Below are 23,179 nucleotides of genomic sequence, written 5' to 3'. Positions count from 1 at the left end.
AAATATTATTTGCGTTTGCCTAATTATTATTTTGTATTATTTATTAACTGATTACCAAACCATAATGTGTGCTTCATTTATTCAGGTTGTTGAGAGTCAAATAGAGTTTGTTAATTTAACAAGAAATTATGAGAAATAAAGTCCAGTTGTAAATGGACAAACTCTACCTGACACAATGTGTCAAAACCCTTTAAATAAACATAAATGAGAACTGAAAGTTCCATAGGAAAAACATTTTATTGAAAAACATTTTCAGTTTGTAACAGACTGGTGGAATGTGTGCCATTTAATTTCTATGACTTTTATAATGTTGCAAGTCCTGATCAGATATCACTGTGAGAGAAGGGTGGGCATGTCAGCCAATGGGAAACGACAGCAACAGAAAAAAATTATAACAGGAAACGGAGAAGTTTGGAAAAAACTCAAATGATAATACTGAAATTGCATACAAACTAAGTAGAAAATCCAACAGAAAAAAAAAAAGAACTAATTAAATAAATATCTATGTTACACACTTATGGCACAAATATGCAGCAAGCAGTCAGTTTGGCAATTCTGTATCTCATTTTCATTTTTAAACCAGATCACCATGGGAACAGTGCAAAAGGATTGAGTGGGAGGGTTCTGACGAGTGCTAGCTAAAATACATAGCAAAAAATTCAAATTCTATACAAAACATCTTACTTTTAAGAGTTTATAAAAAACAATGTATTGGGTTATCGTCATTATATACACAGGTAATTTACCAAAAAAATTAGTATGCTCTCTTTAAACTGAAGTGATTCATGTTTTTTTTTTTCTTATCTTTTTTTTTAATTATTATTTTCTAGAAATGTGAGAATAAGGCTATCATAACAAATGGGGATCCATATACAATACAAACAATAACGTATTTACAGCCTCTTACCTACAGATGCACGGTGCAAAAAATAGAGTCTCGGTAACTCAGGGTGACCATACAAGCAAGGCATTTTACAGTGGCCCGAAAAAACTTCCCTCAGAGTTTTGCAACCATTCCATTAACATTGTTGCAACATTTTCAGCTACTCGTTGAGTCCAATCAAACAATGTTACTGGAATTCTGCAACCTGCTTGCTGGAAAGGTGTCTCCAGATTTAAAGAAACTAAGGAGATTGTCATATTTAGCCCATATGGGACAGCAACCAAACAGCAACATGTGTTTAATTTTAGTAGAATGAGTGTCTTCTATAGTTTAAAACAACTGCTCAGACTCCTAAATGTGTTAGTGTGCATGTTTTCACAGTTAACCTCGAACCTATAGCACAATGTAAAAAAAACAAAAAAACAATAGGAATAAAAACACACTGGGGTTTTTGTATTTTCTTAAGCTGTATTGTTTCATTTAATTTCTCACTCATTACAGTGGTTAAGAACACTTTTCCATAGGTGAACCTATATCATCAATTATTTCCCTCAATTGTTATAAAAATAAATAAAAATTGCATATTTGCAGATTTTGTGGCCTCTTACAGAGGCACAAAGCTCTGATCACACAAGGCTTGGCTTCTCTGTGAGATTGAAGAACCTCCATGAACAAGTGAAAACAAAATTAATGAACAGTTAACAGTGCGAACATGGCAATGAGCAGTCAAATGTCCCCATACAATTTTTGGACATTTTAAATGAGATTTAGATTTAAAGTCAATGTAGGAAATAAATGAATATGGGCTTAAAGGCTGGAATTGTTTAGAAAGGGGTTTGCACAAATATCAGCACACATAACCACTAAGAGAGGACTGACTAGTGGGAACATGGGAGATTTGAGATCCTTTTGAAATTAAGGATTGTGGGATACTAAATCCACATTGTGACCTCCATCAGTCACAAATGACAATGTGTTTTTTCCCCTTCAGAAACATCCCACAATTTGAGCCTAAAAGATACTGTTTCATGCACTACATTTAGCCTGCACTCATTCTCATCTGGTATGCCTGCTAACCCACGTCTATAGCTTTCCATCCAGATTAGGAGGCCTAATTTCAACCTAGAGCACATCTGAGCTTCATCAAGAGAGACAGGCAGGCCGGAGAAGTTGGTTTAGTCAGGACTCTGTTAGACGTGCCCTTCCTTTGGTCCATTTATGGCCCTTCCCTCTCATTCCTTTTGGCTATTTTAAAATCCAACATGCTGTTTTCCCTGAGGGCACCTTCCAAAGCCGCCCCTTCCCTGGCCATGAGCACATGCGAGTGTGTTTGCGGTTGAAAGGCAGCTATGTGTGTAGGGATCAATGGAAAAAAGCAAATAGCAAAATGGAGAAAACTACATGTTAACAAAAAGGACAACCCTATCAAGCTTGCATACTGTGCAGATTTACAATACATTTTTCATATTCTTGTCTGTTTTTGCAGCAACAAGCATCTCTAGCAAACATGCCTGGGGAAGGTGGCCATTTTCTTTCTAAAATGACAGATCTCTTCACAGCTCAATAAGCCTTGTTTGGGAATTCGCTCCCTGTTGTCTCTGACTGTTTTGATGCTGTAAATGTGTTTTACTTGAGTGTGTACTCCACATGGGCAAGGTGAGGCTTTCTGAGAGCAGTTAAAGTGTTCAAGTGGGTCCTCCACCTTCCCAGCAGGTAACAGGACAGCAACAACTGTACCAAAATTTTAATCATTTCACCTGACATTCCCTATCTTTTTCTCCTTTACTGTCTCTCTCGTTCTTCCAGCCCTTGGCAGCTAAGATACAAAATGAAATGTGTTTGTGTCTCCCATACTACTTAGAAATGTCCCGTAATGCCAACACAAAAGGATCTCTATTACCTATTCTTCTACAATACAAATCTGCAAGTGGACTGAACAGGGAATGACAAAAAGAAATGCAAGACATATGACCATACAAGAAGACAAAAAGAGAAAGAGGTGGGAAATAAGGAGTGTTTTAAAATAAAACAAATGTAAGCTCTGAACATCCATTGAACCGTGGATGTCAGCTTTCTGTTTCCTCGATTAATCCACTTCTTGTAACAGTGACCAATGGGCTGCATTCATTTCCTCAATAAGCCATGCCCAACATACAACACAAGGTCTTACTTCTTGATGTTCATCATACTGTCACCTCACTTCTCATTTCCATTTCCTTTTCTGGATGTAGTGAAATAAAAAATTAAAAAATCTCTTTTCATGCCCACCCCCTCAACCCCCCTCTCCCATGCTCATCTAATTCACACTCCCTCACACACACACTATAGTATCCTTAGTGTCCATTATAGTGCACGTCAATGCCCCAAAGGGTTTCCTGTTGTCTTTAATTTAGTTTGTATAGTTTTTGCAGGTGCATGAGCAGCAAATCAGGAGCTTCACTCCACCATCAGCAACATCTATACTGAGCGTTTTCATCAGGAATATTGTAAAATAAACAAGAGCAAAAAAAAAAATAGACAGCCACGAGGGGGCAGGTTGAGCTCAGGCGTCAATCCTGCACTACAGTGGGGTAATCGAGGGGCTTTCAGGGGTTAGAGTTAAAATGTCACAAATAAAGCGTGGCCGTTTTCACACTTTATAATAGATATTCGCTGGGCTCTGTGGCGGCATTTCCTGTACGATGTAAACGGGGTGTCCATAGTCGCCGCTCACTTTCTCGTAATGTGGGCAGAAGACACTGTCAGCAGTCCGCAGCGGGATGATGATGTCGCTGGGCTCCGAACCATTGTTGTTGCCACTGCCACCGCCTCGTTTGGGTGTGGCTAGCGTGCTAAGTGACAGTGAGGTGGCGTGCTGAGGTGAGTGTTTGCGATGTCGTCTTCGATACTTCAGCAGGAGGAAAACCAGCATGATGATAATGACAATGACGATGACGCTGGCTGATGCGATTCCAGCAAACAGAGCGACCTCTGAACCGATGACTGAGGATTTATTTCCTTCTCCTTTTTCTTCTCCATGATGAGATGCATCTAAGAAGAAAAAAGCACAAGTGTGAGCTTACCAAAAAAAAAAAAAAGAAATACACAAGAATGTTACTAGAAATTCCGAAGTGATACTCTCAAAAGAAATGATAGACTGATATATCATCCAGGCCGATTAGTTGGTTGGTATTTGGATATGTTCAGATTATCTGCGACTGTGGCCGATAACTGCACTTGATTGGCCAGTTTAGATGTGCTCATTCCATCTAGTTTCAATTTCAAAACCTACAGAGAGACTTGATAATGAATAATGCACAATTTATTTGTAAATTTTATATAAATAACAATGCATAAATGTAATTAATTTAAAGCTGAAGAATGTAATTCCTGCGACATTAGCGCCAACAAACGGAATTGCTAAAATTACATTCATTTTCAAATAATCGATCTGAATAAGCCCCCACACTACAATTAGGCAAACAAAGAAATAGCCCACCTCCATCTCACACCATTGGTTGAGTAACATTGTTGGGGTAGATAACAGTGTCACAGAAGGACAAAGCTTACAGCTTGTATGTTTATCTTATTGACTATTATTAAACAGTATTACACTGGCATTATATTCTGTAGGTCATCTGCCACCCTGCTCTCTAGACATTAAAAAAATCCATATTGGTAGACCACTAATCAAAATTAATTAAACACTCTTCGGACACTTTTATCCATAGCAACTTTCAAATGAGAAATCAAAACAATTGATCACAAATAGTGGTCGATCAATATGGGTTGTTTAATGGCCGATGCTGATATCCAGAGAGGGTGTCCGATAGGGCAATACAATGATGATATTTCACACAATTTAATATATTAAATAACAAACATTAAAAATGCTAAAAAAAATAAAAAATAATAAACACTTATTTAGCACTATATTTGCTCAATTTCACACAAAAATAACAAATAATACTGTATTTTAATGGTAGATAGCAGTTTCTTCTGATTTCTGTTTAGTCATCAAATTTTAGGAATTTATTTGGAGATGAAGGAATTGTTAATATATTAGGAAGAAGGAAATAACAGTAAGCACAGTAGTCCAGCAAGATGGCATGTCCAAGTTAGCAATTGCATTTACTCAAAAAATTTCTAATCAAACCAATTGTACATTCGGTGCATAGTGAATAAGACATTTACTTATAGCACACGTGAAGCGCTTTTACCTTGTTCTGCATCTGAAAATGTAGCCAGCTGACTTGCTACCTTGCTGCCTAATCAGTTAATGACAGTTAACTGACAGCTGTTTTGAATTAATGGAACTCTTAAGGAAACTGATCTCCGAAAAGTTTGAAAAGGAGCTTCTTTTCATCGTACCACCGTATACAGCCTCCGGAGGCAGTATTTTTCTGGTTTCTGACGCAGCCTTGAAGTTGCACTCACGAGCTCCTGTGGATCAACCGTGAGCCTCAATCTCCTTACAGTTTAAACGGCCTGGATCGTCTGCTTGGATTGTTACAGACGGGTCGTCATGATTTGTGAATGTGAGGAACTTTTGATCCTGATCCTGAAATTTTTTATTCTGGCTGATAGAATACACGGTTCAGAGGAAAATATTAGGTGAACGCTCAACATGAAGAAAATGCTGGATTTTCGTGAGGTTTGTAAATGACATCTTTTTAAACTAGATATCTGCATATTTGCAGATGGTATATATTAGTTTTATTGATATTTGCCTTTTTCTTATTAGACAACACAGTTAAAGTTACAGGGAACTGTTGAGGAGAGAAAAGGAGAATTAAACATGAAAGCACTTTAACATTATGAGCTCAAACGCATCTGCCGTGACACTGATATTTAGACCGTTTAAATTTACATTTACATTTATGCATTTGGCAGACGCTTTTATCCAAAGCGACTTACAGTGCACTTATTACAGGGACAATCCCCCGGAGCAACATGGAGTTAAGTGCCTTGCTCAAGGACACGATGGTGGTGGTTGTGGAGATCGAACCGACAACCTTCTGCTTAACAGTTTAGTGCTTTAGCCACCGCCACTCCTTAAATGAGACAGATGTTGCACACTGGTCTGTTATTGAAGTAACGCGATGGCACGTAACAATAAAACAAACTGTGACTGGTTATTTACATGTCTCCGACACTTCACATGCAAGCAGTTGATTTTTGGCGCCCTCAAGAAAAAAAATCTTCCCAACGGGAAAATCGAACATCTAAATGTCTGTGAATTAGTTAAGTCGTGTGTCTTCAGATGTTTTCTGAAATACATCCTGAGCTTTCAAAAAAGCATATAAAGTTTTTACAAGTGGATTATTCTACCTAAGACACTCCACTCAGATGACTTTGATGGCCATATGCTTTTAGTTGGAAGGGTGAACAAGAGAGATAGAGATAGCAATGAATGACTTCCAGCATGTCCGTCTAGCTCTGGCACATTAATGATTGCTTTTCAAAAGGATTTTATGAGAATGCATCAGAGATATGTGTGTGTATTTGTTTATGTCTGCAAGTCATTGTGACAGGATGAGTGTCATTTGTTAAGCAAAAATAAGGGATAAAAATGCTCAGAGAAAGAGAGAGAGAAGTATAGAGAATGATGAATCAGTGATGCTCCCCTAAAACGCCTCTCACACCACACATGTAGTTCTTTATGAATCACAGGTGTGTATAGTGATAAAGTATGTGACATACCATGCTTGTCAAGTACTTCATTCGATTTGGTGTCCTTTCCCCCTATTTCGTGATGTTTGGGGGGGTATCTGGTGGGGTAGTCTTTGGGGAAAATGGGATCAGAGGGGTCTGCAAAACACAGATAAGAAACACATCCATCACTTTGAGTGTGTGTGTGTGTATTTCCATGTGGAGAGCTATTACTTTAATGCTGCTCTAGGAAATAAAAGTGTGTATGTGCATTTGGGACTGATAGCATCCGTATGTGTGCATTCTTAATTAAAACACAGGCAGCCATGATTAATCCACTGACCTTCAACATGTGTGTGTTTGTGAGAGAGCGAGAAATTTCCCACTCATGTTGGAATGCATGATAATTACTATTGATGTCACTGGTGAAGTGTGTGACGAGGAGGAGGGCGTGGCTGGGCCATGAGGGTGCAAGGCCAGTGTTGAGTCTCGTAATCAGCAGGAGAGAGAGATAAAGGGGAGCTGGAGATGCCAGATCGAGAGAGAGAGTGTGTGTGCATGCATCTGTGTGTTTTATGTAGTTTTAAGTTAACTTATGTAATTTAAGTTATCTTGACTGTTCTGCCGGTTACCTCCTCCTCCTTGTCCATCCTGAACCCGTTACAAATTGATTTATGAATAATCTTCATTAATTACAGTGCAAAGCCTACTGCAGGTTCGAAGGGCTCTTGAACAATTATCCTATTGTTCTACACCCAAATACATGTACACTGTTAAACAACTATTACATACAGTACATACAAACACTAGCAAAATGTTTACTCACTTTGTCCAACCTTCATGACGATTTTCATCGACTTGGTTTTACACACCCCTCCTTCCTGATTCTCCAGCCCCTCCATCGTTCCATTAGATGTAGCTGGAAGACAATGACAACAAACACAATTTTAGCATCATATTATCTACAAATGCAAGTGCTGCTTTTATGTATGCAACTACATAATTGAAATTGTACATATCATGTACCATCTTTGATCAATCTAGATGATATCACTGCATTATTAACAAATCGAATTAATCTTCAGGTATCTTTATAAAAAGCTAAGCATCTTAACAAGTCTCCATGCAGCACCTTCATAAAACATGCTACCAAACTTGTAGTAGCTATTAAACTCAAGTGCTACATGGAGCTGTTTTTTGTGTGTGTGTGTGTGTGTGTGTGCGTGTTTTAGAAATTTGCATTTGTTTTGGCATTGAAAGATGGTCAGAAGCCCTGCTGTACATGTGGCGAAGCACTTAAACATTTCACTATGAAATAAGAAGGATTAAAGGAATAATAAAAAGATTATTTTGTTCGCAGTCGAAGGGAAGGCCTCCAGCACCAGTAGGAGGGTTTTAATTATTTAGCAAAGAGAGAGTGCTATTAAGAGCACATAACGCATAACTTATTAGTTTAAGAGCGCATAGCCACAGCAGATGTTTATCAAGAACTAGTGAGCAAGAAAATTTAACAATTAAAAAAACTGTCTTTCTTGTTTGTTTATTTAGCAGAGGTTGGACTGGCCTCAAAAAGAAACAGTTTCTAACAAGAAGATGATATATTTTCTACATGCATTACATAAGATAATGCATTTGTCTTACAATCAAATTTACTTGTATACTAAAAATACAGAAATGGAATGGAATTCAATAGAGCACAATAGTCACAGGTTACAGAGGTAAAAATCCCATTCATTTACTCATGGACAAATTGATTTTTAATGATAACTTATACACCGTTAAAGACAGACTGTAAGCTCAATTTTGTTAATCCATGTTTTTTCCTTCTGTTGTTGCCATCATTCAGCATTATTTCAACTTAATTTTGGGGAAAATTTGAAGAACAACCCGTGAATCCTGATGAGAAAGATCCACTCATATATACTCATATTAATATATAAATTATATACTTATAATCAACAACTTCAATTGTTTTATATATTTTTTATATATTTATAAATTGTTTTTAACCCTAAAAAAGGGCAAGCATATACATGTACAAAAGACAATTTATTAATTGCTATTTTTCAACACAATAGGGGGCACATAATAGCCTACATTTCCATGTTTTTTTTCTTCCCCCAAGGAAATATAGTTTTTATTTTATATTTTGTAGAAAACGTTTCAATAAGTTCAATTTAAATTTCAATCGAGGTCAGCTGCCTTCTCAAAAAATGCAGCCTTTTTACTTTTAGATAAAGATTGTGAGTTGATACCAGACTTTATTTACAAAGTTGCATGTCCTCAGTATTTGCAGGGACCCCTATCAATACATTTACATTTACATTTATGCATTTGGCAGATGCTTTTATCCAAAGCGACTTACAGTGTACTTATTACAGGGACAATCCCCCTGGAACAACATGGAGTTAAGTGCCTTGCTCAAGGACACAATGGTGAAAAAAAAATATTTCACCAAAAATTGACAGACTCATTGCTCCTCTCCCCAGCGTCTTAAATGTTTGTATCGCCCAGGATACAAAAGCCTTTTCAGGGCTAATTAAATTGTGTAATCTGCAATGCTTAATAGAATTGTACTTCATTCCATCAAGAAAGACATAAAGTACACAGTCTTTTCAAATACCTTTTTTGCTTAAAATTCAATTTTGTAACGTGATATGCCTCGGACCTGGTTGGTTTGGTTCATGGCTTAGAACATATTTATAAAGGATTTTATGAAATCCCTATGGAAAAAATCCTTATCCATGAATAGATAAAAGCACTTCCTGAACAAAGACGGCTGAACAAATGGGTGGGCACTGTTTTTGAGGCTCTGTTGAAAATAATATTAGTAGGCTCCCTGATGTACATAACAAACAAAATACAATCATCAGCACAAACTGTATACAGACTGTATACAGACCATGAACTGAACTAAGACATATTTGATGCCATCATCTGTGTAGCTGAACAATCTATCAGCAGTTTTCTGGCCACTGGTCCCACGTGTCCCACGTGGCCTTTTAAACCAAACAATGCAGTAATGCCATGTGAGTGTGCGAGTGTGTATGTGTCCACGCCTGGCAGGCTTGCGATCTATTGGGTCAGTAACACAGAGCTAACGAGCTGCCAAGGGCTTAATGTCTGGTCAGCATCCAAAACAATGTGGCCTGCATTCAGAGCGAGAGAAAGAGAGACACAGAGAGAAGGGGGGGGGGTGTTGTCTAGCAGGCGCCTATCCCCCCCTCACTTTTTTCCAATTCTGACACATTCATGAAGCGGAAAGTGTGTGAGTTTGGATGACAGCGGTATGTGAGTTCATGAATGTGGCAGCATCTTTCCTTTACTCGACCTGTCATCTATCTGCTCCTCTTTTACTATTCGTCTTTTTCTGATTAAAGGACAGCATCACACGTCTTGATCTTTCTCTAACCTGTGGCTTTTTAGTGTTGAGAAGAAGACAAGCTCATTACATCGAAAGCTCCTTAAAAGCTTGCGTACCATTTAGTGTGTTCATTTAAAAAATCTGGTAAATGAGCCTACACATACATCTACATACAAAAATTACAACCAAATACATCACATGCAAAAAACAATCACATGATGAGCTGAACATTCCAGGTCAACAGCATAGTCATGGTCACATGACACATGTGTTTTATGAATGCTTTTTGAGTAAAAGATTAAGATAAAGAGAGACTACTTTTTAACCACTTCTTCAAAGCTTTCTTGTGACCAAAATAAACCACAAACACACACATACACACACACACACTCGTTCACACGCAAACAATCATATGTATGAAGCCCTCATGAAAACTTGTCTATTCGACCAGATGTTTAGATGTAATTTGACTTGGAATTGACAGAAGGGCTGATAAAGTGTATAAAGTGTGTACTTGTGTTACAGACAATACTGACAGATAAACCACAAATAGATTTAATTTCACAACCATCACAAAGATTTCCATCTTAAAAACAAAAGTAAAAAAAAAAACACAAACACGCTGAAATTCTCATACCTGCTTGATAAAACTTCAAACCTGGTTGAGAGGTTTGTGAAGTCCTGCCACAAGAAAAGCACAGCTACACTGTAAAAATTGGTAACCTGTGTTACATTAATGAGCTATTTCTACCTAAACTAACCTTTAAAATTAGTTTGGTTAGTCTAGCCTAATGTATTCAGGCTGATTAAGTGATGTTAAATAATATTTTTGACTTGAATAAAACCAGTTAATTTAGATGTTACTACATGAAGCACATTTTTAGGTTAACATTTACAGTACAGGACAGGACTGCCAATCGGAAAATAGCATCATGCAACAGGCATGAGAAACATTTGAGTAGAATGATAGTGAAGCATCATAAGTTTTTATGTTTACCTTTATTTTGATATTAATATTATTTGTATTATTAGTATTATTTTCTAGATGTATTAGATTATGGGTATGTAAAATCTTGTATATTTCATGTATATATTGTTACTATTGCTTTGGAATTGTAAAGCTTTATTTTTTACCAGTAGTTTGAATCTGAATGAGTGTGATGAGCTGTTGTTTGACCTAATCAACATGGCATCAGGGTCACTGAGTGGTGAGCAGTGCTCAGGCCAATAATGAGAGCTGACACACAACAATACACACACAAACATTGCATATCTTCTCTAATAAGATATGGCACAGCACCTCGAAAAGCCCTCACTGCCTTTGACCAAAGCCAAACAACTTCTGTCTCTCTCAGAGTAGTACAGAAAACGGACAGAATAGATACACATACCAAAAATAAATATAGTGAAGTAAATAAAGAAATTAATAAAATGAAGGGGAAAAGTAGAAGGAAAACGTCAATAAATAGAAAACGAAAACAATGGGAAAGCATTTTAATACGATATAAGGTTTACTGTAATAAATCACCAACTGAGTAAAGTGCATTAAATGCTCATCACTGGTGGACAGTGCCTATTGACATGCTGTTATTGTGCTTTGCAATGTCACGCTGATAAATTAATTCAGGAACTTGTTCTTTCTCTCTTTCTGCTTCAGGGCCTGGCCTGAACCTGTAACTCAAACACCTGCCTAGAGTTTCTGCCAATAACAGCAAACACACACCCTTCTTAATGTCCTACTGTATATGATCAGGACAGTAGATTGTCTTAAAGAACAAGGTCTGGTTGCAAAACAAACCTTCACTTAAGAAAAGCCATGTTGATAATACACTTACAATATAAATACAGCTACAGTCTGCATCAAGTTTGTGTTTATTAAGTCAAAGCACGGCTGACCATGTGATTTCAACATGGTGGCTATCATGAGGGGGGAGCACACATAAGTAGAAAAAAGAAACAGCTTTTTCTAGGCGATATGAGTTCAACTCATGTGAGTGAATGCCATGAATACACCTTTAAGATTTACAAAGATGTAGTTTAATCTTCTTATCGTCCATTCTTTTATCACATCTTTTCTTTGGCTTATGTTTACGAAACATTTCTGCTCTCTCTCCTCAATCTTTCTCTCTTGCCATATTTAGATCATGTATCTCTCTCTCCTGGCTTCTGGCTCTAGGGCAATCTGTCAGGCAAGATCACATCAAGCTCATCTTCACACACACAAACACTGCAGATGAACAATAGGAGAGCCATTTGAAAGTTTGACCAACACACACACACACACACACACACACACACACACACACACACACACACACACACATGTTGTGTGGCTATCCTTATGAGGACTCTCCACAGAGATAATTATTTTTATACTGTACAAACTATAGATTCTGTCCCCTAACCCTATCCCTAAACATAACCCTCACAAAAAAAAATTCAGAGTTTTCTTTAAGCGATTTGAATTATGGAGACACTACAAATGTCCTCATAAACCACATTTATTGCATAATACCCTTGTAATTACCAGTTTGTAACCTAAAGCAATTTCCTTATAAACCACCCAAACCCACCCATACACACACACACACACACACACACACACACACACACACATTTGTTTGGCTTGCTGAACATGTTTGTAAGGGACTGAAAGCATCTGATTGCTTTCTAAGCAGATCTCATTGATAAAGACAGAGAGATTAAACAGAGCTATTAGGTTTAAACTTTTTAATTAATGACTTATCAAATAAACCACCCTAACACACACACGTGCATACACACAACAGTCGTACGTCTCTGCACTTCACTTCACTTCACACACACACACATACACACACACACACACACACACTCACACATGATTCCTGCAGTACAACAGGGAAATTAACATCTACAATGCAGTAAAATGAACTAATTTCTCTTTCTCCTCCTTATTTCTCATCTGTTTCACTTTGCTCTCCACAAATTAGTCACTTAAGAGAAACTGAGAGAGAACAAAATAAAAGAATGAATTTCCCAGAACTGCAAAATTGGATTTTCTCCTTAAGCTTGAAGAGAACTTTCACTGCAAGAGAGAGAGACCTGAAAACTGCTCATAACTTAGTGAAGGGGAATGAGACTGATGCGGTGTGTCAGCCTCTGTTTATGAGTCTTTATGTCTCAGTTATTCCATTTGCTATATCCCTTTCTCCTCTCCAACCAAACCTACATTGTTTCTACAGCTTGCTTTGAGCCTGAAACGTGTGTGAGTCTATTATGAGCATCGTCACACCTAGTTCGTTTGGGCACACCAAGCGCTCTCAGAGTGGTATAACGTGTATGTGAACAACCCAAGTGGTCTCAGACCACCCTAAAAGGACCCAAAAGCGAACTGTACACAGACCAACTCAGGAGGTGGTCTGAGTATGGTTCGTTTGTGGGTCCTTTTGTGGTTCGATTGATTTGTGCGATGTGAAAGCGAAGAGGTACCAGTCCGCTTTGCATTTTATGACATAAGTACCTTGTGGCTTGCCATACATAGCTGCATTACATACGTCATAGTCCAGTCACAATTTACTGTCCACATTTGGCAATTTTAAGCAAATATAGATATACTATGATTACCATGACGTGTTTTTGTGTCCGTTCTTGTTGTATTATTTGAGCACCTAAAATGAACGAAGTGGCCGCATTCAGAACAGAGCTGTGCGTTAAGATGAACCGCTTTAAAGTGCTCTGATGGGCGTACCCTCTACGGAGGTACCGCCAAACTCCCACAAAATGCACAATGGCAAATGTTCTTGGCTCATACACACAATGTAAATGACGTGCAGGAGGAGATGCTTGCTTGCTCCATTACTCTCGAGGTGATAGATCAAAAATGCACATAGAATTTCAAATGTTTTCCTTCATGCGAAATATGGGCTTGCAGGTTTTGTCTGAGAGCCTTAAAATAACGTGAGAGAGTGAAGAATTTAGGACCGAAATATCCATTGTTACCACTGCATTATGTAATATAATTGGTGGTGTTGTACAAAATATTACTTTTTATGTAATTCTATCCCTGTGGAATACTTTTTTATGAAAAATGCAATATCTTTTAAAGCCTTAAAGGTAATAATATACATAACATAGTAAATAATATTCTATATTATTTCAAGTTAAATATCAATAAATTACTACTTAAGGTGGCATAATAATCAAATTTATTATAAAAAATTATTGTCTGCCAATTTTCATAATCGTGACAGCCCTTGCTGCAATGGGATATGAGTTCTTAAGGAGCTGTGGTATGAATAACAAAGGGTCTGAACCACAATAATGTGAAGAGGACCAAAAAAGAAACTGGGTCCTCTTTTAAGTCTGCTTATATTATGAACACCAAAAGCACTGAGGTCATTTGCAAGTGGTTCCCTTTCTGGCTCACATTAACCGAACTAGGTTTGGTTACCTTAAAAAGTACTATATGCGGAACCACCCTATGTGTGAGTATTTAGAGGCCACGTGTGCAGTTATTGTACTGGCAAATGCATAAACTCGATACACTGCAAACGTAAACAACAAGTTTTTGTGTGTGTGTGTATGTGTGTTTGTTGTATCTGTCAGTGTGTGTGTGTGAATGTATGCGTTCATGGTAAAATGCACCTCACACTTTACAAACCAAAACTTTCTGTCTCCGTAAATCTTTAACCAACAACCATTCCAGCTGACATAAACAAACACAAACAATCATGATATAAATATACTGTATCATTAGTTACATCTATGAACACAGCAACTAGCTCACAGAAACATAACTAATGTTTTTCCCCTGTACTACACATTTTTTATTTTTTTAAATTTGTGAAAATAAAAGGTAGTACCAAGAGAGTACTACTATGATGCATAAATACATCACAATTCAATTTAATAATTCACAATTTTTTTACATTTTGGAAATTACAAATTTCATAACGACCATCTTTTTTGCATTGTGGTAATAAGTATTGGGCTAAATGGCCCTAAAAATAGGTTTCATTTTCTATATATACTACATATAATTAGTTATTTGTTTCTTTTGATTTTGGAGAAATATAGGACCAGGACACTTTCCTGACAGTTTTCGTGAGAATCTGCCATCCCCTGTCATACTCACAGATAATGTAGTAGTCTTTTCCCCTGAAGAATTCCAAGCCCCAGAGGTTTGGGCTGAACTCCTGGAATTTGAGGGTGAATTTGACGTCCTGGTCTGGTTTGACGCAATTGAGTAGAGGCGTGTCCGCCTTTGTGACTGTACAGGACTCCAGCTGTTCCCGAGGAACCATATAGAGTTTATAATACTCCACTCCTTCCATTGAGCCACCATCCACACGTGGGCATACTATATCCATCTTATCCCCGATCTGTGGGTACAGCACCAGACCCTGTCCTGGCACAAACCTTCGGGAGAAAGACAGAGAGAGAGAGAGTGAGACAGGCCACAGCTAATAAATCATATCTGCACCACTCTATGGATCACAAATATGCTAGAAGGTGCTGAAAGGAGTGATCAATAATTTAAAAAGGCTAATCAAATATGTACTAGTGATTAGGAAGAATAAAGCAGGTGCTGAACAAGTTGTGCTGGTTAATGAAAATATGGGAGTAACTGACATTATCTTAAACTGCAGGCTTTTGGCATAGAAGGGTATTCAGCACATTTTCAAGTTCCTTTATGAGAAAACGAATACAAAGTGAAGCGACTTGAACGAGGCAAAGGTGTTGATTCATGGCTGATACGGCTGACTTAAGAATGAAGGCAAATGTCAGTGTCTCTGACGCCAACCGCTCAAAAAACAGCGCTGCAAATAGAAACTGATGTCATGGGAAATACGGAGGAAAAGCGCTGCAACCGAACACACTTTCAATGTGCCTCTGTGGACGGCATCAGGCGATGCTCCCAGTCCTTCGCCTCAAGGGACTTAAGCAGGAGTAGCTGGGAAATCTGTTCTGGTGTGTGTGTGTGTGTGTGTGTGTGTGTGTGTGTGTGTGTGTGTGTGTGTGTGTGTGTGTGTGTGTGTATTTGATGTGCAGCAAGGTAGCTGTCAGGACTATCTGTTCGACAGATCTAGCCACGCAAATCCTCTCATGCCGTTCTCAGCATCAAAACTCAGTTCAAAACACTGGATTGTTATCTGATTCATGTCTTATCTTTACGCTGGCTTATTTGAAAACCCAAGAACAGACAAACATTCCCTGTGTGTTCATCTGTGTGTGCATATGGTGTGTTTGAATATTTGCCTTGGGTTCGTATAAAAGAAGAGGGCGAGACTTGTACATTTACTGAGTCAAACATGTTCACACCTTAAAGGTTTTAAACATTGCTACAAACCCACAAATAGGCACACTACTGGCTGACTCAGCAATGAAGTTTTCCCAAAAGGAGGTCAAAGGAGACGCTAAATGCTTAACATTTACAACAGAATCAGCTCTTGCACATAATGCATGTCGGCAGAAATAAAATTAAAAATTAAAAACAGACATGCTAATTGTATTTAGTGACATTCTGATATATCAAATATTTCTAACCATGCCTGCTTATATTGCCATTACATCTGCCCTCTGCTACCTTGATCTCTTTATATTGGCTATTTTGAATATTTTAATTTCATTTCATGGGAGGCAAACATGACTGGTCTAACACAGGGCAGACAAACGGAGAAGGAAAATGCAGCCTTCTAGTTACGATACACATATTTAGCTCACCAACATCCCCACAGATATTCATTATCCTAAACCACAGGGTATGCAAGGTCACCCCACAGCCAATACATACACACACGCAAACACTCATTCCGCAATTCAAGCCGTGTTTTATGTATCAGTATTTTACAGGAATCACAGTGAAACAGTCATTGGTATGTTTCTGAGGGGTGTGGGTTTAAAAGTGGGGGGTGGTTGAAGAAATAAAGCCAGAGGTCACACTCATGTTTGTAAATGGCTTTAATCATCATGTAAAAGACACACTTCTCCCAGTGGTCATAAATATGTGAATGTGAAAAAGAAAAGAATGACAGAATGAGGGTTTGCACACGTTTAACACAGACCGCTCATTCTGTTAACAAGACTGCAGCTGCACACAGAGAAGCCATTAAGTATGAGAGTGTGTGTATGTGTGTGTGTGTGCGCGCGCGTGCCTGCGTGAGAGAGAATGGTCAGAACATGTGCACCACATCTACGAAGACATGACCATTCCATTTGCATTTCCATTTTCGTGTGGCTTTTGAGCATCTGTTACACACACACACACACACACACACACACACACAGCGATTTAGTTTTATGGAAGTTGGTCGTAACATGTACATAATGCCCAAGTCCGTAGGGAGTACAGAACTGATTTTAAATGCACTTCTACCAATGTACAGCTCTGAACTGTTAAAAAAGAAGGCATATCCCTAAATGCTCACAAATATTGTATATATTAAAGAAAGAAAGAAAGAAAGAAAGAAAAAAATGGATTAAACATATTTCAATGTAACGAATGGCAATTTAGCCAATAAGTCTGTGTGTGTGTGCGTGTGTGTGTGTGTGTGTGTGAGAACATGTGCACCACATCTGACATTTGCCAGAATTTCTCCATAATTATATTTGCGGTCAACATTTTCTCTCTTCATCATCTCCTGCACACAGGGCAGCTGTTTTGTCTTTTGTCATTGTCTTCGCAATGACTCATTCACTCACTCTCAGTTTGAAATATCTGTTTTTGGCAGCACTACTGAAAACGCAGAAGCACTTCAAAATGAAGTTCATTCACTAAACTTGTTGGCCACAGACATAAAAGACCTAAAAAAATGAAACTCGCACTGGCTTATGAGTGTAAGATTTTCAGGACTCATTCTGTCCACTTACACATGATACACATGCTAAAACTAAAGCTGAGAAACAGGTGGGCTGGATGGATGACTGAAAGGCATTGAAGAGTAAAGGATAAGACATCTGTTTTTTTTTTCTACTGCCCCTCCCATTTTTCTTTTATGTCTGTCTCTTTTTTTGTGGGACTTCTTGGGGGTCAAAGTAGAGGGTCACAAACTAGTTTATGACAAAACACATGTTCCTTATAAAAGTTTGATATATTTTACCCAGATCCCTTTCTCTGTCATGCTCCCTCTCCCAGGAAATGGTGTCTTTCATTTACAATTCTTTGTCCATCAGCTTTCCTCTGGCTGCTTCCTTTCCTCTCTCGCTCTTTTTTTTTTAATCTCAGCTTCTAGTTGTGTGGGCTGCGTTGTGACACTGTGACAGCAGTACCCTAATCCTACCCCAAAAGAACCACAGCGCTCTAACCCAATGTTCTGAAACAACACAGGAGATGGACACATTGGGGAGGAGGGAACATAAGCCATTTGACTTTCAATCATTTGACCAATATGGAGGTCCATTGGGCACAAAAAGACATGGATATAATGCAAGAGACAAAAGAAGGCAACAGACATCTCATGGTTTAATCACTCCATCAGGCTCTGCAACAGGGACCTGTGTCGGGTGAGAGGGCAAAACGACCAGACAGGCGTCTTATCCCTTTGTATGTTCCATTGTTGTCACCCTATCCTTTCTTTCTTTCCTCTTTCCATCATTCATTCATTCCGTAATACTGAACTATGTAGCACAGATCCCTCCTCTTTTGCTCTCCCCTCACCTTTCAGAGCAACACAAATGCTATTTTAATAATCAACTTCTGTTAGGCACACTCCATCTGTACAGCTAGATGTCATAGCAGTCCCTTTCCTCTCACACATCTGAGAAACAATCCATCCACTAACATGATGAATAAAAGAGAGATGTGCAAAATTTCATCATGATAGCCTTTCACTGGCAGTCTATTATAAGCACATATACAAGTTCCTACATCTCTAAACGCAGAGGGGGGAGGGGTAGTTATTATTCACGGCCAACTCGCCTCTCATTCATTCATGCTGTATCTGCATGTGTATGAAGCCATGGATGTGCCCCCATCAGAGCCCTGCTAAGAGACGTAATCTCCTAATGAAGAGAGTGGGGGCCTCCTTTCACTTAAAATGTGTAGAGCAGACTGCTTTTGTTTCTCTACCTTCGACAAAATGGATTACCAGAAGGAACAAGAAAGCGAGGGAAAAGGAGAGAGAGGAAAGGAGTTTGTACGTGCCTGATACATCAGTGAAGTAGTTGAGGGGTAAACAAAAGTGTGCAACAAATTGATGTACATTTTTTATAAACGGGAGGAAAAGATAAAACAGCCATGTGGTTTTCACACACACACACACACACACACACACACACACAACCTGATTCTCTCATTGCGAAAATGGATTAAAACATATTTCAATGTAACAAGATTCCTGCTACCTCTTATCTCAAAGTTTTGCCTGTTTAGCTTGTTGAGATAATTGTGGTAAACTTCTATAAATGAGGCAAAAATACAGCTGTCAGCCCAAACAATGCTATCAGTGGCATCACTCTATGGTCCTGTGATAGAAAGAGCCATAAATTTGAACCCATCACCTTAACTGAACATCAGGAATGTGCACAGTGGCTAATTCCATGGAACGCCAGCTTGCCCAGGGAGAATGAGGCCTGCAGCAGAAATGAGTCACATATTTACAGTGACACAATAGAGAGACAAGCAGTTTGAGGTCACTTCATGGTCGCTCTGGGTCTCTATCAATAAAGATGTCACAACAGATATGGATAAAGAGGCAACATTTGACATTCCAGTGTGCCAGATACATATATATATATATATATATATATATATATATATATATATATATATATTAATTTAATTATTAAAGGAAACAATTTACAATGAACAAACTGCTCTATGAACAATTACTTTTAAGTACATGAAGTTATTCAGTACTACTCAGTACTTGCATATGTAATTACATAAACTAATGTAAAGTGTGACCGACATGGCTTACTTATAAACTATTGGACAACTAAACTGCTCAATGATGTGTCTTGGATTATTAAGAAACAAAGAAAATTGTAACAGTATTTGGTGATATATTAAGAATCACCAATCCAATCTGTTAAATGTCCATATTCAAATATGATTAAATGTATAAATAACTGCGATTGTAAGTATTAAAAAAAATAGCCTATATAAAAAGGCCTGATATAGGAATAATTTAAAAGTATGTTAAGTGGTGTAGGCCAAGGGTCATGAGCACATTTAGCAAAAATAATTTGAGTTTCTCAATGAAACACGACGTCCTCTTCATTTGTGTCCTTTCAATTCAAAGTTCAAGTATCCTAGTATTTTATTTCATCCACCTGCTACCTAAAAATAATTTAGGCCAGCAATCCAGAGCAATATGGGCTATTACTATATTTTTCCAAGTTATTTCGCTTTGCGCATTTTCACATCTGAGAAAATGAATATATCGTATCCAGAAGGATTTCTAAAGTGTAAAGCGCTGTAATGTAGGCCGAGGATCCTCTCAACAGTGATTCAATCCCAGCGCATCCTGTGGAGAGCAGAGCGCCTTCATGATAATTTACACACTTATTAATTAACGTACTTAAGGACGCCTGCGACACCGCGAGAGGGCCAAAGACAGCGGCTCTATTACCTGAGTAATCAAGACTATGATTATCAACACGGGACAATTGGGCCTTTAATGCGGTATATTCTGCCCACACTTTCCAAATATATGATGCAGGGGTAACAGAGAGGGGGTCTTTCTCTCTCAATAAATAAAATAATCAAATATGTAAATAAATAAATAAATAAAACTGGATTCTATGTTGAATCGAGAGCAAAGGTTGAATTATTTAACAAGCTGGAGTTTCTCAAGAAGAAATCTCATCGAAGCGCTCGAGAGTGTTCTCGGCACGAGACCCTTTCGTATTTCAGCAATAGTGGATGTTTCAATGTTTTAATGCATTATTCAGTGCCCATGGGCTAGATGTGTGTGCTCATCTTCAAATTTTCACGACTGACTTCGCTTCGGGGAAAAATTATAAATAATTAAATAAAACATAACCCTACGCGTCTCCAATTGAATGCGACTACTATTGGACCTTTTGTTCAGATTTTTTTTTTCAATGTTCAAGAGGTGCATCAGAAAGGTTTTCTTTCCCTTTTTTTCTTTTCTTTTCTTTTTTTTTTTTTTTTAAGAAAAAGGCCTGTTACTTACTGTTTTTTACAACTGGCTTCTTCATACATACATATATATAAATTAAATATAAAAACTAACAAAAACAATAACAAAGAAAGCCAATTAAAAATGAGTAAATCACGACTCATCTACCAGGGAAAAACGGTTTTGAGGTTCAGTTTCAATCAGAGGATCATAACGGTGAAAATTACCCAAACATTTCCTGAGCTACTGGACTTGGGGCCTAAGCCGTGCATTAGTCCTATGTCTAAACTAGAGATTGAATGTAGCTTAACCACATTTGTGCCACGAACATGTATATAAACATGAATTGCCATTTCTCTAATTGTGTTTAATTGAATGTGTCAAATATTTATGTCGAAAAAATTAATTGTGTAAACACTAACCACTGTGCGCGGAGTTATGAGGTCCTGTGGGGCCATTCAAAACAATTAACTTCTAAGAATGCCCCCCTAATTTACAAGATAGCACAAGGCATAATGAATTACTGGGAAATGCAAATAACGTTTTATTAATGTCCAAAACCCTTATGAATGGAAATAAAGCGTCATTTACGAATAGTGCTGGTCGCGCCACATCACCTGCTGTTCATTTTTCTGTTATTCAGGACGGACGGGTTAACGCGGCACAAACCCATTTATCCTGCTTTACTGAAAATGACTTTGGTCTGCAACAGCTACTTTCAGGCGTTGAATATTGCTCTGAGGGAGAGGAGGAGACACTGAAGTACGGTTAAATGTGACTGACGGAGCTTTGCGGGCTTGCGCACTTACTTGGTATTCGTCGTGTTCCAGTATATGGAGTCGAGGATGAGCGCGCGTGACAGGTTCACCTTGCACGCGATGACTAAAACTCCAAAGTAATACCTCCACATAGAGTCGCCCATGGTCCGTTATGACCTTTACGGTCAAATTCCGTTTGGAGGGAATTTCTAATATAAAAAAGGAAAAAGACAACCACAAAAAATAGAAAAAAGAGGAGAGCAGACTGTGACAAGCCAAACTAATTTATCCCCGTTCCAGGAGAAAGGAAAACAATGTTGAATATGAACCCGGTTAAAAGTGAACCATCCAGATGAGAAGAGCTACTCCTCTAATAGTCCAGAGAGAGAGAGCAGCACCGTGGATAGCAGGCAGTTTCTCATTCGGTAATATATATGACAGAATGGAGCACTCTCCGATCAACCGGCCGTGAGGAGCACGTATACATTCCCCTCAGATGAAGGCGACTCTCGTCGCCGCCGTTGTGTTGGATGTCCGTTGAGACATGGAAGTTAATCCCCCCTGTGTGGATAATAAGCCAAGCAGGTACCAATTCCAAATTCGTGAAACAAATGCTCGTCTCGAGGTATTCCGTTCAGGCAGTGGGGGGAAATTACCAGAGTTCCCAACAGGAATGAGGCAGTTGGAAAAGATGAGCAAGAATTTAATAATTGGATGAAGGAAAAAATAAGAATGAAGAATGATTGAAAATAAAAATAAAATGAAATAAAAAGATGAAGTCAAATGAAATTTCTAATGGGTCGCCGTGGAACCCGCGCAGTAGCAGAGAACAGCAGCGGCTCGAACCCCTGCAGGTCCGGATTGAAATGCTGTGTGCGTGAATCGCGGGACTGCTCGGTTCTCTGCTCGGGTCTATAATGCAAGTAGCAGTGAACGGCTGCAACACGGCATATTTGTCAGAGCGAGTCTTTTGCTGACTCCTCCCACCTAGCGTCTCATTGGACAGGTAGCGACGGAGAGAAACCTGTCAATCAAGCGGTCGCCCAGCGACTGGTCGAGCAATGAGAGACTATATAGGACTTCAGGTCGCCAACCCAGATTAAAATGCTAAAGGATTTATGAAATGTCTGTATTTCAACAAGAATCGTGGCCAGCATTTGGAAAATCTCAACTATTGCATTAACTAAAGCAGCAAGTCATACTGATAAGGTATAGGTAATAAAAATGAGATGCTTACAAAAAGATGCTACATGCATCCAAATAATTACCATTATGTGTGAAAACTATTCTTTCTTTCTTTTTTTTTTTTACATTGATATGTTGTATAAATTCCAATGCATTGACAAAGGTCTCGCGTGGCCAATCGTCTTAAAACAAAGGCATTTATTTCGGTTGAGGTCGATGCCGCTTCCTGAAAGCGTGAAGCATTCATTTAACAGACAACAGTGCCCACTAGCGGCCAACCAGAATCCTCTGT

The 23,179-nt window shown here is 38.4% G+C and overlaps 1 protein-coding gene across 1 annotated transcript; it reads right to left on the bottom strand.

Annotated features, from left to right (window-relative positions):
* Positions 1-788: 788 nt before the first annotated feature.
* On the bottom strand, positions 789-22,613 carry LOC127659269 (ephrin-B2a). Its single transcript, XM_052149010.1, has 5 exons — positions 21,754-22,613; positions 14,995-15,278; positions 7,341-7,433; positions 6,566-6,673; positions 789-3,913 (listed from the first exon to the last, which is right to left on the bottom strand). The coding sequence occupies exons 1-5, from the start codon at positions 21,864-21,866 to the stop codon at positions 3,513-3,515; spliced, it is 999 nt and encodes a 332-aa protein (XP_052004970.1). The 5' UTR covers positions 21,867-22,613; the 3' UTR covers positions 789-3,512.
* Positions 22,614-23,179: the final 566 nt, after the last annotated feature.

Source organism: Xyrauchen texanus, chromosome 18, assembly GCF_025860055.1.
Source record: "Xyrauchen texanus isolate HMW12.3.18 chromosome 18, RBS_HiC_50CHRs, whole genome shotgun sequence".
Taxonomy (NCBI): Eukaryota; Metazoa; Chordata; class Actinopteri; order Cypriniformes; family Catostomidae; genus Xyrauchen; species Xyrauchen texanus.
Note: the sequence above shows the minus strand (reverse complement) of the source record. Positions and strands in the feature narration are given on the sequence as shown.

What these genes read in the sequence shown, in the direction of transcription:
- LOC127659269 (XM_052149010.1), bottom strand. Translation starts at nt 21,866, where the DNA reads ATGGGCGACTCTATGTGGAGGTATTACTTTGGAGTTTTAGTCATCGCG. An exon ending in TGGAACACGACGAATACCAA is followed by an intron (nt 15,279 to 21,753) that starts GTAAGTGCGCAA and finishes TTTCTCCCGAAG; the next exon opens with GTTTGTGCCAGGACAGGGTC. An exon ending in TGAAGTACTTGACAAGCATG is followed by an intron (nt 3,914 to 6,565) that starts GTATGTCACATA and finishes TTTTCTTCTTAG; the next exon opens with ATGCATCTCATCATGGAGAA.